Source organism: Balaenoptera musculus, chromosome 21 (assembly GCF_009873245.2).
Source record: "Balaenoptera musculus isolate JJ_BM4_2016_0621 chromosome 21, mBalMus1.pri.v3, whole genome shotgun sequence".
Taxonomy (NCBI): domain Eukaryota; kingdom Metazoa; phylum Chordata; class Mammalia; order Artiodactyla; family Balaenopteridae; genus Balaenoptera; species Balaenoptera musculus.
Window position 1 is genome coordinate 14,185,868 of NC_045805.1, and position 16,570 is coordinate 14,202,437.

A 16,570-nucleotide genomic window follows, 5' to 3' on the forward strand; every position below is an offset into this window, starting at 1 on the left:
TTCTTTTTGTTTATGTAAATTCTTTCTGGTTAGATTGTTTAAAAGTTTTAAAAAGATATAGTTATGAATATTATCCTACTGTTACTACCATTTTCCAAGGACCTATTTCTAAATTCCATGTTAAATAATCCTATAACTTGGGTGATGGTACAGTCATGATACCATTTAAATAGAAATAGGGGACCGTTGAGTTAGAAAGCACGAATAAGTATAAAACCAATTTTTCAAAAAAATTCGCATTCTAGAGAGAGACTTAAGAAGTTTCATGGCAAGTGTGACTGTCTAATGAACACATTCTGGTTTCAGCTTATCTTTTTTTTTGCATAGGGCAATACATGGAAGAATATACTCTAAAATAATAACAAAGTTCATATGTGATAGTAAAATTTGGAGTGATCTTCTTTTTGCTTATTTTCTAACTTTTCTCCATGTTCATGTAGCTTTGAAGTAACTTTTAAAAACAAAGGAAAACATTTTAAAGCAAAAATGTTATTGACGGCTAATAGCAAGGAGAGGGGCAAAAAGAAATTTGTTTTTTACATAAATGTAAAAATGACTAGTGCTATCCTTTAAATGCTGAAAGGATAGATAATTATTTAAGTATAAGTATAGAAATATATTATTAAAATATAATTTTAAATGTATCAAATAATCCATAAACAATGAAATCTTAAACACTGTGAACAAAACAACTTACAGCGTCTGCAGTCATCCCCAGGCCATCATAATACATCACTCCTAGCTGGTAAGTTGCCTGATGATCCTTTTCCTTGATTTCTTCAAACTGTTCTAATGCTTCTTCATACCATCCCTGTAAGCTCCCAGGAAATACTGAATTATTTTCATTATTACCTTAAAGTAATCCCAAATACTTAGTTCCCACCTAAATCTAGCTAGCAGCACCAAATAAAACAAAAGACAGCAACAAATTTATGGAATTTGCAAGTAAGCTATTGACAACAATCAACACAGTATAAAATCAATAAAATAAACCTAAATATGGCAACTGAGGGAACTGACCAGGAGGAACCTGGGTCAGACTCTCTTTGGCTTTCACTCTTACTCTTGGCTATTGCCAAACCACTCTCTAAATGATAGCCTAGCTCTCTGCTCATTCCAGCCTGCCATATCACCCGCTACTCCTGGAGTCTGAGAAACTTCAGAGCTGGGGCCAAAGACTCTGAGAAAAGATAAACATCAGGATATCCGCTACTACTAAATATCCACTATGATATGGCTCTTCCAGTTTTGCCATTTTCTAGCTAGGGAGAAGACACAGAAAAACAAATATGTGATTCTCCAAAATTATCTTTCTCCCATACTTCCTATAAAAACCTACGTGTCATATGTCACTCATTTAAGGCTCCTCAGCGTTATAGGATATAATAACAAATATGATGAAGTGTAAGGAACAAAAATGGGGCTTATGTCTTAATCCACCATGGAAAATGCCTTACGCTAAAGAATAAATCATTTGTAACAGTGGAAAGAGAGTCTCTGAGTTGGAAGGTCATTACTAGGAAGAGCAGACCAAAGAAAAGCAACTTTTGGAAAACACAGGAACAATTGAATTTCTCTTTTCATAAACTGTAATTAATCAACAAACTGATAAAATTAATAAAAACTGTACCAAAATGCTAACAAATATTTATCTTAAAGAACACATAACAATGAGTAAATGACTGAGTTGTAAAGATTCATTCTGCTTTCTGGCTAATGTTTGGCCAACATATAAGAGGGCTGGAAAACTTAGAATACTCTATACAGAGGAAGAGAAAGGAAGTCCTTTTAGTTTTTCATGATTTTAAATACCATATACATGCTGGAAAATCTCAGATATGTACTTTCAACTCAGACTTCTCCTTTGAGATCTAGAGTCTTACATGTAGTTTCTACTTTGAAACATGTATACTTGGATGACTAAGGGGAATCTCAAACATAAAATGTCCAAAAACTGAACTCCTGATGGTTCCCTCAAAACTCACTCCTCCCCACTTCTCTATTTTTCAGTCCATGATGCCATTACTTGTATCTCCAAAATAAATCCAGGACCCAGCTCCACTGCTGGGTCAAGATCACCATCCTCTCTTGCCCCAACTAGTATAATTTTCCCCTAAACTGGTCGTGGTTCTATGCTTCCCTTCCAATCCATTCATCACAGTCTCAAAACACTTCAATGGCTTCTCACTACATTTTAAACAAGGCTTATCTAGAGCCATTCTCTGCCTTGCTGACTATGACATTGGTCTCTTAATTCCTAGAGCTCACCAAACTCTTCCTCATCTCAGAAACGTTGCATTTGTTCTCCCTTCTACCTGGAATGCACTTCCCTATGGCTGTTTGCATTGCCTGTTTCCTTGTCTTCAAGTTTTAGTTTCAACAACAGGTATTTCTGCCCTATCCCTAAGTTATTCTCTATCAGAGTACCCAGTTAATTGCTTTCATAGTACTTTAACTTATTTTTAATTATATATTAATTTATTTTCTTCCTCTAGACTGTAAGCTCTATGAAATGGGGACCATTCTAACTCCCTCATCACTGTATAGCTAGTACCTAGCATAATAGTAGCAAATACTTATAAAGCAGTTACTAGGTGCCAGGCCCTGTTAGTATTTTTACAATTAATATACCCTCATAATAGCTCTATGAAATGCATATTATTACGCCCTTTTACAGATGAGGAAACTGAGGCACCAAGAGGTTAAGCATTTGTGCCCAAGGATACAGTTACCAAGCAATGGAACCGTATTTGAACCTATGCCCAAAGCTGAAAGATCATTCTCTGAACCATTACGCTACGTGATCCTCACAGTGACAGGTGCATTATGAGTCCTCAACAAATATTTGTTGCCAGAATGAATGAAGGAGCCATCAAAAGATAAGTAAGTGGGATATAGGTGAACAGCTGCCCAAACATTCAGTGGATGGTGAGGGGTTGGGGACAGATGGTCCCTTTTCGCATCTTCCCTTGGGGTTCAGTGAACAACTGAAGCTATAGTGCTGAAGTTGGAGTGATAGTTTGCATAGGTCCTCCTAGACCTACTTTGCAAACCTCAGCATAATGTGGATAAAGAGGGAAATTCCCTCCTTACTCCATATAGGAACATACAAAGCTGCCTTTAGGTACTAGATAAGAATCAGGATTTTTAATTGTTAATAAAATGAAAATATTTTATAAATGATGTTGAATATATTGGGCAAAATATAAAAATTAGATTTTTAATTTATCATGTGAAAATGGATTTCATACCAAAATGACTCCTATAAATGACATTAATTAGAATGACTTTTATGGAGAAAGGTTGAATATCTCCATAAGCTGGGACCAATGTATCATACTTAAATCCACAACCACAATCTATGGAATTTGACAGAATTTCCCTGGTTTAACAATGTGAGGAACTCTATAGGAAATTGTGCTATGAAGATCTAACAGCAGCTTGATATGAAAACAAATCAACAAAAAATGATACCTCTTCAAAATACAGTTGACCTCGTAGGAAATATGCCAGAGTATCCCCTCTTCTTATTCTTTCCTTCAAGAGGTGCAATGCCTTATCCACCAAACTAGTATGGCTGTAATGATCTGATTTTTTAAAAAGTAAAGAATTCCATCTTTATCCATACAATATGAATTTTCTCTCTTAAAGTAATAAATTAAATAGAATTCATCTGACACTGTTTATACTAGTTTCCTTCCTAGTTCTCATTCCTAAAACTGACCTCCTTAGTTCAAGGAAAAAGCACTACCTTAAAAAAAGAAAGCCCTATCACAATACCTGACATTGTGCCTTACATAATTAAGAAATATATTGGCTGGTTGTCAAACTAACCCTCTTTCCTGCTAGGCAGGAGCTCTAGCAATGCAGTCTATGTGGAATTCTTTAGACAAAGCTGGCCTGTGGGTGAGTGAAATTCTTAATTTGAGCCTTAATTAGAACTACTCTAACTAGATGAACTAACCATCCCCAATTTAATTTTTTTAAGTCTGTAGAAAAAAATGGTAGCTTTAAATGCTAATTTCAAGTAAAGTATGGTACTGTTCTCTTTATCAGAACTGACATCTGGCTTCTCTTTTCCAGAAGGGTGTCCTAAAGTCCTGAAAGTAAAATCAGGATCAGGATCTCATTATGAAACTTCTTCACTGATGATTTGCTACCAGGTAGGTTCAAGCAATTTCACAGATTCTTACAGAAAAGCTAGAAAGGACTGTAAACTTAACCACTTTCTTGCCAGCAATAAGACTCATATTTCTTGTCTCTTTTGCTCTGGTGTACATAATTAACTTTTAGTGAAAATATTATCAGGATTTGTACCAGTCTTTTCCTTTCTCCATTGGAAGAGTTTTTGGTTCTTAGCAGCATAGTGGGATAGAGAAGTATAAAAGGGGTTCTTGGGCAACTTTTCACTGGTCAACTTCATCCTGTCTCCACAGTGGGTATTCTGTAAATTAAAAAATTATATTAAAAAATAATATGGTAGAAATATCTTCCTCCAGAAAAATGCAAAAAGAGACTCCACTCCAACTTGGCAGTCATTATAAAAAGCATCTTCCCCTCATCACCTAGGGATAGGTCACCAAACTACCAGCTCTGGGATGGGAACATTCCTTCTTAGGAAACCAGCACTCCTCCATGTCTGTTTCCACAGCATGGGATTAATGATCAGAGCTGTTTGCAAATCCTTTCTGGCTATGAGATCACACACTCCAGTGAGTCATGTCACCCACCACAGCTGCTGCCACTAGTAGGAATTGGTGACACTGCCTGTAGATACAGTTCCTGTGCACTGGTACCTTCCTGTTGCCTTGTAACTGAAGCTCATCAAACTAATCCATTTTAAATGAAAGCATTTGTCTCTTTTACCTGGGAATACACTTTATTTTAGCTGTGTTGTTCAGTTTTATCTTCCTGTCTGTATTGGATTGCCATGTTATAAGGTGGATCACAGTTGAATGGAAAATCAGAGCCTTCATATAAAATGTAGAGGCCACCTCATCTGGGATGAAGGAGTCCAGGTTGGCCTAGGCTGAGGGTAGTAAGACAGCAAACTCAGTTATTGCTATGCTTTTTTGTTTACTCCTTGGAATTCCACTGTTACAGCAGGCTTTCACCAATCAGGAACAAGCTTCCAGTAAAGGTTCCTGATTGGTGGTGAAGAGAACTCAATAGACCTTTAGTATTATTGGAAAGCAGCATTTATACAATTTTATGATACTATTTTGGACAATAAATTGCTTCATTAATGAGAATGAAGTACAGAAAAGGGAGATAATTCAGTATACCAGAGAGAAAAAATCACCGAAGTATCTGTGATTTTGGAAGAGTCATATAATCTTCTTAAGAGTCAATTTCCTCATCTGTAGTTTAGACTATAAGTAGTTTGAACTAGAGGATTTCAAAACGTCTGTCCATAGATATGTAAAATTCTTTGATTATAGGATTCCAAAAATCTATGGTTGCACTAGTAAATATAAAAGCTTCCAATGAACTTTAGGGTGAAGCAATATTAGGTGAAGTATTTAGAAGAAAGACAATCCAAATAGGATGATGTCCATAGCACCATCAGTTTACTCAGAAACTGGTTATAGAAGTTTTTATTTCACTGAAGTCTTAAGCCCAGGTGCTACTGTATCCAAAAAGGCTAAGAAAAAAGTTGACACATTCAGGAAGGTCATCAGAAAAGAAACAAATCAGAAAGCAAAATCCATTTAAACTCACGTTGTCTTCTGTGGGTACAATACTCCACAGGGTTTCTGTTGCTGTAGCTTAAAAGAAGATTTGGGGAGGACCTAGAAAATATAAGCAAAGATTTATTGAGCTCTTACTATAGGCCAGGATTTGTTCTTTGTTCTAAGTGCTTTACAGGTACTAACTCCTACAAAACTTTATGAAATACAGGCTATTATGAGGCCCACTTAATGTGAGAGGAAACTGAGGCACCAGTGAAGAAGTTAAGCAACTTGCCTCAGATCACAGGGCTGGGAGGCGGGACAGCTGGGATGCCAGAGCGCCTGTGTACTTCATCAGTATTCCATACTGTTCTCCAAAAAGCAGAGCTAACATGATTGCTTAAAATGGCAGGACTCCCATAAGAGGGTAAGCTAAAATTCAGTACTTTTTAATTTCAGAAAATGAGAACTAAGAGAAGATTTTAAACAGCAAGAGTATATGTTTATTTCTGCCAAATCTTGGGATAAGATATAAAATTATAATTTGAAACTTGACAAGTATTTGCATAGCATGCAGTGAATTTAGAAAATGCTATAATAGAAATTATAGACCTTAATCGATGATGTAAAATCTGAAAGAAATATATGATTTTAAAAGGAAGGGCAGGTGTAGTAGACACTGACGGTGACCTTCCCAGACCCTCTTTACTAGTTAGTGCCCTATCTCCAGTGCTGTGAATGTTAACTGCTTAAGGTTGTGCAACCACCACCAATATCTAATTCTGGAACATTTTCATCACTCCAAAAGAAACCCTGTAGAAATTAGCAGTCACTCCCCAGTCTTTCCCTCCCTTCAGCCCCTAGCAATCACTAATCAACCTTCTGTCTCTACAGATTTGTCTATTCTGCATATTCCATATAAATGGAATCATACAGTATGTGGCCTTTTGTGTCTGGCTTCTTTTACATAATGTTTACAAGGTTCGTGCATGTTGTAGCATGTACCAGTACTTCGTTCCTATTTTTGGCTGAATAATATTTCATTATACGGATATACCACATTTAAAAAAATCTGTTCATCATCTGATGAACATTTGAGTTGTTTCTAGCTTTTGGCTATCATGAATAATGCTGGTAGTTTTCACGTATTTGTTTTTGTGTAGACATAGGTTTTCAATTCTTTTGGGTATAAACCTAGGAGGGGGATTGCTGGGTCACATGATAATTCTATGTTTAAGATTTTGAGAAATTGCCAAACTGTTTTCCAAAGTGGCTTTTTGCTTTTCCACCAGCAATGTGTGAGGGTTCCACATCCTCACCGACACGGGTTATTGTTCATCTTTCTGATAATAGCCATCCTAGTGGATGTGAAGTGGTATCTTGTGGTTCTGATTTGCATTTCCATAATGAAAAATGATGTTGAGACTCTTTTCATGTGCTTATTGGCCACCTGTTTATCTTCTTTGGAGCGATGTTAATCCTTTGCCCATTTTGTAGTTGGGTTGTCTTTTTATTGCTGAGTTATAAACATTCTTTATATATTCTAGATACTAGACTCTTATCAGGTATATAATTTGCAAATATTTTCTCCCATTCTATGGGGTCTTTTCACTTTCTTGTTTCTTTTGATCCCTCGATTTTTGTTTTTAATTTGATGAAGTCCATTTTAAAAAAATATTCCCAAATCTTTTCTTGTAATTTTTTTCTTTTTAAAAAATCACTTTGAGGTGTGATTGACATATAAAAAGCTGTATATATTTAATGTATACAACTTGATGGGGTTGGATGTAAATATATACCCATGAAACCATCACCACAATCAATGCTAAGTATATTCATCATCTCCAAAAGTTTCTTCTCATCTAATTTATTTGAACACTAAGCATAAGATCTACCCTCTTAGCAAAAATTTAAGCATACAACACAATACTGTTAGCTGTAAGCACTGGGCTGTACAGCAGATCTCTAGGACTTGCATAACTGAAACTGTATACCCTCTGCCCACCACCTCCTCATTCCGCCCCCCCAAGCCCCTAGTAACCACCATTCTACTGTCTGCTTCTATGAGTCTATTTTAGATCCCTCATATAAGTAGGATCATGTTATATTTGTTCTTCTGTGTCTGGCTTATTTCAGTTTGCATAATGTCCTCCAGGTTCTAAGGCTGAATAATATTCCATTTACGTAGCTACCACATTATCTTCTCATTCAGGGACAGGCATTTAGGTTGCTTCCATGTCTTGGCTATTGTGAATAATGCCACAGTGAATGTGGAGGGAAAAATCTCTCTTTGAGATTCTAATTTCAAATCCTTTGGCTATATGCCCAGAAGTGGGACTGCTGAATCATATGGTAGTTCTATTTTGAAATCTTTGAGGAAGAGCGATAGATACTGCTTTCCATAGTGGGTGCACCAATTTACAGACCTAATTCTCGAAGTATTTTGGTTACTTAGTTCTTAAAAACATTAAGCATGTAAGAAATTTATCAATGGCACCTGCGTAAAATAATTGGATAATAAAAATGATTTATTAGATAATTTGGGAAAATGTGTCAAAAGTTTGAAACTCAGTTGTTTTACTTAAAAATTACACAGTATTTAAAGTCGCTGGAAAATGTAGAATATTAGATATATGCTTTGAGTAGAACTTATCTTGACATCATATATTACTGTTATTTAGTTGTTTTAATTATTACTTGATTAGTAAAACCAACATTTTATCTATCTATTTTCTCCTCTTAGGGACAAAGATTAATTTGAATAGGAGGTTAACAAATTTTGACAAATCTGAGTTACTGTAAGAAAATGAGTTTCAACTTTCTACACTAGATAAATTATATATCAAATATATCAATTAGCTCTGGCCTACACAAAAAATATAACGCATGCTTTTTCTGAAGGTATTCTATATATTCAGCTACTCTCTGTTTCCTAAATGAAAGAAATAGGTTGCACAATCAATGCAGTAAGAGCCCTCTTATCTGGTATTATTGGGACTTGTAGTTTATCAATTAAACAAGAATCAAGGTGGAAATTAATGTGAGTATACAAACATATGATATACATTTTAACTTAAAATATGTAAATATATAGTTATTTTCCCACCTTTTCACTTAGGGTCAGAAGCTATTTCTTTAAATAGAGGATGAATGTGAGAGTTCAGAACTGTCTTTCTTGCATAAACCATATGCATACAAATTCCAGATTATGTTTCTTTAAAATGGAATATGAATTGAAAAATGCCTGTGGAACAATTTGAGGGTAGAACTATTTCTACCCATCCTTTACAGTTGATTTATCCTCACCTACTTTGAAAGCATTTTCCTTAGCTACTTGAGGAATCTGAAAGCATTCAATTTAGTCTTCTTAAAAATTATAGCTCTCACTTCTCACCCATATCTCACCAGTTATATAATATTTAATTATATTACATATTATAATAATCCTTATAGTGTGGGAAAAAATTCAAACTGATGTGATCCCAAGTAACTCAGTATTCTAGAGAACAGCTAAGATCTCCCAGTGATCAATGCAACCGGCAGTGTGTTTTACAGAGGAGCTAAAGTGTATTGGTTAATCAGAATTTAAAAATATTAATTTAGTGATCAGAATAAAAAATTAAGTAATAAAGTTGTGAGAAATTGTGAGATTTTTCGTTCCTTGTTTTATTAAAACTAGCTTCATATTGGTTTAGGTATCTTCTGTCATTACTAAATCTAGAAAATTAACTAAGTGTAACTTTTGCAGTTTGAGGTGCAACAGCAGAACTAGCATAAATTTCTTTTTCCTTCTTCACAATTTCACAAATAGAAGATTTGTTCTTACTGTACATCTCAACAACCTCAGTGTTTGATTTCTTATCTTTCCTTATTACGTCAAGAATTTTCGGGCTTCCCTGGTGGCGCAGTGGTTGAAAGTCTGCCTGCTAATGCAGGGGACACGGGTTCGAGCCCTGGTCTGGGAAGATCCCACATGCCGCGGAGCAACTAGGCCCGTGAGCCACAACTACTGAGCCTGCGTGTCTGGAGCCTGTGCTCCGCAACAAGAGAGGCCGCGATAGTGAGAGGCCCGCGCACCGCGATGAAGAGTGGCCCCCGGTTGCCGCCAACTAAAGAAAGCCCTCGCACAGAAACGAAGACCCAACACAGCCAAAAATAAATAAATAAATAATTTAAAAAAGAAAGGAAAAAAAAGAATTTTCACCTTTTTACTTAAAGGAAGGACTTTATAACTTCTTTGGCATATCTAAATTGCCAGCATCACTACTCTTGCGCTTTGGGGCCATTATTAAGTAAATAAGCATTACTTGAACACAGTAACCCAGTAAATCTGATAACTCAGATGGCTACTAGGTGACTAACCTGGACAAAGGGATGATTCCCCTCCCAGGAGGGATGGAGTGAGATTTCATCATGCTACTCAGGGCGGCATGCAATTTAAAATTTATGAATTGTTTATTTCTGTAATTTTCCATTTAATATTTTCAGACCATGGTTGGTCTGAAACCACAGAAATTGAAAATGCGGATAACGGGGGACTATTGTAATTTTCTTTCTGTTCCAGGATCCCATCCAGGTTATCACACGTCATCATGTCTCCTTAGCCTCCTTTGGTCTATGACAGATTCTCAGGTTTTCCTTGTTTTTTTATAACTTTGACAGTTTTGTACTGGCCAGATATCCTGTACAATGTCTCCCAATCTGGGTTTACCTGATATTTTACTCATGGTTAGACTTGGGTTATGGACTTTTGGGAAGATGCAGAGATGAAGTATTCTTCTCAACACATCATATCAGGGGTGCATGCTATCATCATGACTTATCACTGATAATATTAACAAATACCTGGCCAGGGTAGTGTTTCACAGGTTTCTCCACTGTAAAGTTACCTTCCCCACTTCCTATACTCTTACTCTTCAGAAGCAAGTCATTATGCGTAGCCCACACTCAAGGGGACAGTGTGGGGAGAGAATTAATCTCTATTTCCTGGAGTGGGGAGTGTCTACATGAAGTATTTGGAATTCTTTTGTAAAGAAGAGTTGCCTTTTCACTCCTTCTCTCCTTCCCTTCCCTTCCCTCCCTCCCTCCCTTCCATCTGTCTGTCTATGTAAATATCTATCTATCCTTTGTGCCACAATATCCTGGAGCAGCAGTTATTTATAATAACTATATAATTTATCACCTTCTCCAAGAAGTTTGAGTAAGCAAGGCTGGAAGGGTTTATATAATAAGGCACAAGAAGAATTTATTTGTGGGAAATCTTTTGCTTTTACAATCATACAAGGATCATACATGGATTTCCTGACTGCACATGCCAGTGAAGGCAGAATTACATTTGATTAGTTCAAACACATTTACCAGCAAATTAAACATAAGTAGAATCAGCAATGCTTGGAAGAGTGACTGTTGAATATGCATCTTAGACCATCTTCCACTTTAGAAAACTGATCCCACTTGCTACATGTTCAGTAAAATCTCGTTACTTGCCAGTAAGATATTGTCCCCCAAATGTATTTATTCTGTATATTTTTGTACTCTACCAGCTTTGTTCAGTTTTTAGACGGCTTTCAGGCCCATTTTTAAGACTAAACCAAATACTTACCAGAGATATAAAGAATTTTTTGGAAACATTATGAGCAATGGACAAGTAGGCAGTGATTAAAGGGACAAAAGCTTTAACAACTCCTCACAACATTCCCTTTCCTTGTGAAATTTAAATATGTCACAGGGAGTTAACAATAATTACCAGATTTAATGCATGCTGAACAGAATCTTGTTTTCAAGAGGAAGGATGTAATGTGGAGGCGCATGCATCACACACATATCCCACTGCATAATATGTTGACTGCAAAACATATGTTTAGAACTCTAGGAACTTCTTTGATAATACCTTGTATTAGTTAGGAAATCCTGAAAATGAACATCTGTGCAAATTTGAAGCTTTACTATATGCTTTGAAAAACAGTACTTACCTAATTGAAAAACATGAGAAAAGGAAAATTGGCAATATGGACATGTGCTCTCATGTATCTCTGACATTCTTTAAATAGCATAAAAAGGTACTGTGAATAGTTTAAGTATTAAAAAAAAAGAACACAAGTACGATTCTATATATGTGTTTGAACATAAATACGTATACACGTTTATGTTCGAGTATGCATATAAACAAAGACGTTTAAAACTATCCCTTTGCAAATAAAAGAGCAAAGAGCATTTTGCTCACCATCCAAGTCTTCAGAGATTAAACTGCTGCAGCCGCTGAACAATAGGGCACTGGATGCTTCAGATGAAGAGATTAAGGTGATAACAGGATGGGCACGCTGTGCTTCAGACAAAGGAAATTTAAAGATGAAAACGGGAGGCTCTGTGCTTTGGACAAACAAAATGCCCTTAGATGCATTTCATGAAGAGTTTTAATGAACCCCGCTTCCCATACATAGAAAAGCCCTATAATCATTAACTTGGGATATCTGTTCTTTGTGACGAGCAGTGATCTTTTACCAAGATACATCTGACTGCACGTATTCCCTAACAACAAAATCACATATAAACTAGCCTCCCCCCACCTCTCTGGAGCAGGTCCTCAGAGCTATCCGAAGTCTGTCTCTGGAGCTACAGTCCTCAGTAAAACCCTGAATAAACCTTAACTCACACCTCTCATGTTGTGCATTTTTCTCTCAGTCGACACCTTGGATCACTGCATAAGTCTAGTAATATGAATTACTGCAAAATTATTTTATGGCTCTTATTACAAAATAAACAATAAACCGTAACCAAAATTAGAACTAAAAGGCCACCTGTCTTCACAGGACAATGAGCTTGTCCTCTACAAGCATAATAACAAACTATCTTTCAGTCCTGCTCTCAAAGGTATCAGCAGATAGAAGGGAATCGCTGAAGATGTTAGGGAAAACAAATATATGGCTGGAGCTTTAGCTTTTAGCTAGATTAACCCGAAAAAAAAAGTGCCTAGGAAATGAGTCCAGAGATTATCTGATAGGCGGTCAATGGCTACGGTTTGAAGTCAGGATGTCTGTCTGTTCCTAAAGCTTTACAAAAACGAATGACTCAAGCTAAAGGAATGCCTCAGCATAAAGAGCTCCGGAGGGCCTTCCTCCCGCCACGCCCCAGCGGTTCAGAGCTAGTCAGCCCTGCCCACGGGGAAGAGCCCCACGGGTCCTCAGCGTCCACGGCCCGGGCCCTTCGTTTATCCCCTAACTCTCCCCATGATGAGTGGGGGGCTCCCGCCTCGGCAAGCTCAGGGCTAGACGCTGGGGACCCTCAGCACTTCCCCAGGCGGCAAGGCCAGCACGGCGCCTAACCCACCTCCAAGAGGGGACACGTTAGTGGTTGGCTCGTTTTACATCATTCCCAGAACGGACGTGGTATCATGTTAACCCCGAAAGGGTGGGGTTTGATAAACCATTTAAACCAGATGTTCAATCCCGGGAGGGCGTGAGCCTGGACAAAGGCGAGAGGGGTGCTGGAGCTGGGGCTTAAGGTGGGGCAGTCCCTGCGGGAAAACCCGTCCCCTTAGCTCACCTTAGCAGCCCCTCCGCCTGCCCTCCCCCGTCGCCCCCCCCAGCTTCCGGTTTCCTCCCTAAACGTCCAGGGCCTTGAGGGACAGAGCCAAGCCTGGGGCGACTTTGAACGTGAGGCAAGAAGGAATTTTCATTCCTCAGGAGCCGGAGGCTGGTACCCCGGCGCCAGCACCAAGCTTAGCAGCTTCCAAAGGTCGTGTTGCAGCCGAGCTCCTTGTAGCTCCCTGGTTTCCTGGTTACGTGCGTGCCAGCAAAAACCAAAACCTCCGCCCGCGACTTCCGCTTCCCCAAAGGGCCTAAAGAGGTGAGCACGACAGCGTGAGACGTGTCGAACTCAGCGCGCCTCATGGCGGCCGCTGAAGCCCAGCCGCCCGGAATCCCGTCCCTCACAGCGCACGCGCACAGGGGCTCCGGGGGAGAGGCCCGGGGCCCCGCCCCAAGGTGGGCGGGCCTGACACTTCACGCTGGGCCAATCAGCTGGCAGATCCGCGCTGCCTCCTCCTCCTTTCTCCGCGCCAGCCTTTCTGGGTTCCCGGTTGCACGTGTCAGTGTTTGTGTACGTGCGGCTGCAGCTGGGCGGAGAAACGCCGGCAGGCCAGGGTTGGGCTGCTGGGGCGCAGCCAGAGCTGTGGCGCGGCGGGGAGGGGCGGGCCCGCTGGCCCTGGGGATCTTTAAATTCTCCTGCTCTTGGGCTGCCTGTGCTCTCTTACCTGTTTGTCGGCAGCGAGCGCCTTACCGCTCTGCTCTCCCAAGCACTCCGGTCCTCTGCTTTAGGTGGGAGATGCTGTTGCTCGATTGCAACCCCGAGGTGAGACTCAGGCTGCTTTTGCCCTGCAGGCTTAAGTCTTCTAGGGAGGGCTAGGGTGATGGCTTACTGACCACTTGGCGTTGCCAGGTCAAGCCTCTTCAGAGTTGGAAGGTTTTTGGAGTGGAGGAAGATGTTCAATCCCGGGAGGGCGTGAGCCTTGACAAAGGCGAGGGCGGTGCTGGAGCTGTTCTTTTCTCGCAGGTGGATAGTCTGAGGCATCTGCTGGAGACCGGGGCCTCCGTCAACGCACCCCCGGATCCCTGCGAGCAGTCGCCCGTCCACTTGGCCGCAGGTGGCGGCCTCGCTTGCTTTCTTCTCTGGCAGCTGCAGACCGGCGCTGACCTCAACCAACAGGTAACTAGGTAACTGATTGTTGCCGTGTGCAACCAACCCTCCCCCCTCCACCCCAAATCCACACAAACATTTCTTAGACGCCGAGATATTCAGTCGTTTGTTATTAGAAACATGACTGTCGCAGCGATGTCCAATAGAAATATAATGTGAGACACGTATGTTACTTAAGATTTTCTAGTAGCCACATTAATGAAGTAAAACGAAACATGAAAATTTTAGTAACCTAACCCAATTAATCCAAAATATTATCATTTCATATGTAATCAATATAAAACATTACTGATAGATATTTTACATTTTCTTTTCATGTGTCTTCTCCATCTGCTGTGTATTTTACATTTACAGCACATTTCAATTCAGAATAGCCACATTTCAGGTGCTCATTAGCTGGATATATGGTTGCTGGCTACTACATGGGACAGAATTTCCAAGGTCTACGGTTCATTTCCAAAGGAACAATTGCTCCATTACCAAATTAAAAGTCTCAGGATAGCAATACTTGTGAGGCGTGCTCACAACCAATACAATTCCTTACAGAACTTTCTTAGGGTAGTTTGCATCTTCACTGAATATTAAAGTATGGTGAATTTTAAACTGTAATTTTTTTACTTCTATAGGATTCTATTTTGCTTTTATTCACTTAAAATTTAATGTATGTTTGTAGCTGTGGCTGCACATATTTTTATTAATGAAAACTTTGTATTTAATAGGGCACCAAGTGAATTTTATTTTTAAAAAAAAGAATTAAAAAATTCGGTCCAGTACAATGCATTCCTAACCCCACTTCCTCAAATAGCTTCCTCAAACAATAGACTTCACCCACCAACTTCCACTAGAGTGTTTCGGGGAGAGACTAAAATGTGCTGTTTTGTCTGTAAGGATGTTTATGGAGAAGCTCCACTACACAAGGCAGCAAAAGTTGGAAGCATGGAATGCCTCAGCCTGCTTGTAGCCAGTGACGCCCAAATTGAGTAAGTATGAAATCAGTGGCTTCAAATTGTATATTTTCTTGGATTAAACTAATCAGACTCCTACAGCTTGATTACATGATGCTTGCCATTGATAATTTAATGTTATCGTTTAAATGTTAACTTAGGCTGTTAATGACATCTAATACTATGTATTCAATTTGAATAAATAAAAAATGGATCCTAAGCAATCTGTCATGGCAGCGTTACATCTTAGTTTTGGTTTAGAAAAGCCATTCTATAGAAGTTCTCACTGACTTCCTTTGCGTACTTAACTCATTGTAGTGAACAAAGAATACTCTTTCATTCGTGCAAAAATAAAATGCCCACTCTGTGCTGTACTCTGTGCTAGCCATTGAGGATACATAGTGAGCAAAAATGGAATTCCTCTATGCTTCCTTTACCTCTTCTATTCTGCAACCAACATTTGTATGAGCCCAAAGCGCCTTTGTTAGGAAGATAAAAAAGGCTAAACAATTGTCAACTTTTACTTAACTCATTTTTTGTCTCAAATTCAGTTTATGTAATAAGAATGGGCAAACAGCTGAAGATCTGGCTTGGTCATGTGGATTTCCAGAATGTGGCAAGTTTCTCACAACAATTAAATGCATGCAGACAATAAAACCAAGTGAACAATCCAATAAAGATCATTGCGTTCCAGTACTCAGACAGAAACGAAGTTTTGTAAGTGAAGAAGATACAAATGGGAAAAGGAAGTGTTGGTAAGGAATTCATAGTTTCTTCTTTCTTCCTCCCTCAAGGATCTCTTATTTAGCACAGAATTTATTGTTTCGTTTAAATATCGGCAGTCTTATTTCTAGTATAACTTTTCATTCTCGTTAACACATTTTAATACTGGTTGTAGTAACTACTACTAGATTCTAGAGACCAAAAATTGTCCTGCATGGTGGAAGATTGGGAAGGAAACCTTTTTAAAAATAGTTTTTAATGTTAATATGTTTTTTAACAACAGATGTCGTATTGGTTATGAAGAGGTGTGGAGAAGGTCTTCACTTCATGCAGATCTACTGCTCAGCTACAGGCTATGGCTTTTGGCTCATCAAGTGTGTCTAAACACCTTCTAAGAAGGAGGAAAACTTTCTTCTAAGTGAAGATAACATTCAGGAATACATGTATTTACATGCCTGTAACGTTCTGGTTGTGCATGCTTTGTCTTTTAATTTATTAAAGGAATGTCTAAAGAATAAATTCTTTTCTTTGTGTAAT

The 16,570-nt window shown here is 38.7% G+C and overlaps 2 protein-coding genes and 1 long non-coding RNA gene across 3 annotated transcripts in view; 2 read left to right on the forward strand and 1 right to left on the reverse strand.

The window, feature by feature from the left end:
- Positions 1–13,193, reverse strand: part of LOC118888020 (LRP2 binding protein) — a 42,015-nt gene extending 28,822 nt beyond the window's left edge. Inside the window, exons 1-5 of the mRNA XM_036838979.1 lie at positions 11,896–13,193; positions 5,722–5,792; positions 4,318–4,444; positions 3,475–3,587; positions 698–811 (exon numbers count right to left, since the gene is read on the reverse strand). Of these exons, the coding sequence (XP_036694874.1) occupies positions 698–811; positions 3,475–3,587; positions 4,318–4,423 (333 nt within the window). The 5' untranslated portion in view covers positions 4,424–4,444; positions 5,722–5,792; positions 11,896–13,193. The remainder of the gene's footprint in view (positions 1–697; positions 812–3,474; positions 3,588–4,317; positions 4,445–5,721; positions 5,793–11,895) is intronic.
- Positions 731–9,591, forward strand: LOC118888023. The gene is made up of 4 exons (XR_005018223.1): positions 731–2,386; positions 2,678–2,883; positions 4,084–4,163; positions 9,554–9,591. It is a non-coding gene; the product is annotated as an uncharacterized LOC118888023 (long non-coding RNA).
- Positions 13,194–13,726: 533 nt separating the features above from the next.
- ANKRD37 (ankyrin repeat domain 37) lies at positions 13,727–16,552 on the forward strand. Its single transcript, XM_036838980.1, has 5 exons — positions 13,727–14,021; positions 14,223–14,375; positions 15,255–15,346; positions 15,862–16,065; positions 16,317–16,552. Coding segments are annotated over exons 1-5 (477 nt in total). The 5' UTR covers positions 13,727–13,994; the 3' UTR covers positions 16,318–16,552.
- Positions 16,553–16,570: the final 18 nt, after the last annotated feature.

Coding starts and splice junctions, on each gene's coding strand:
- ANKRD37 (XM_036838980.1), top strand. CDS start 13,995: ATGCTGTTGCTCGATTGCAACCCCGAG. Junction 14,022..14,222: donor TGCTCGATTGCAACCCCGAG/GTGAGACTCAGG, acceptor CTTTTCTCGCAG/GTGGATAGTCTGAGGCATCT. Junction 14,376..15,254: donor GCGCTGACCTCAACCAACAG/GTAACTAGGTAA, acceptor TTTGTCTGTAAG/GATGTTTATGGAGAAGCTCC.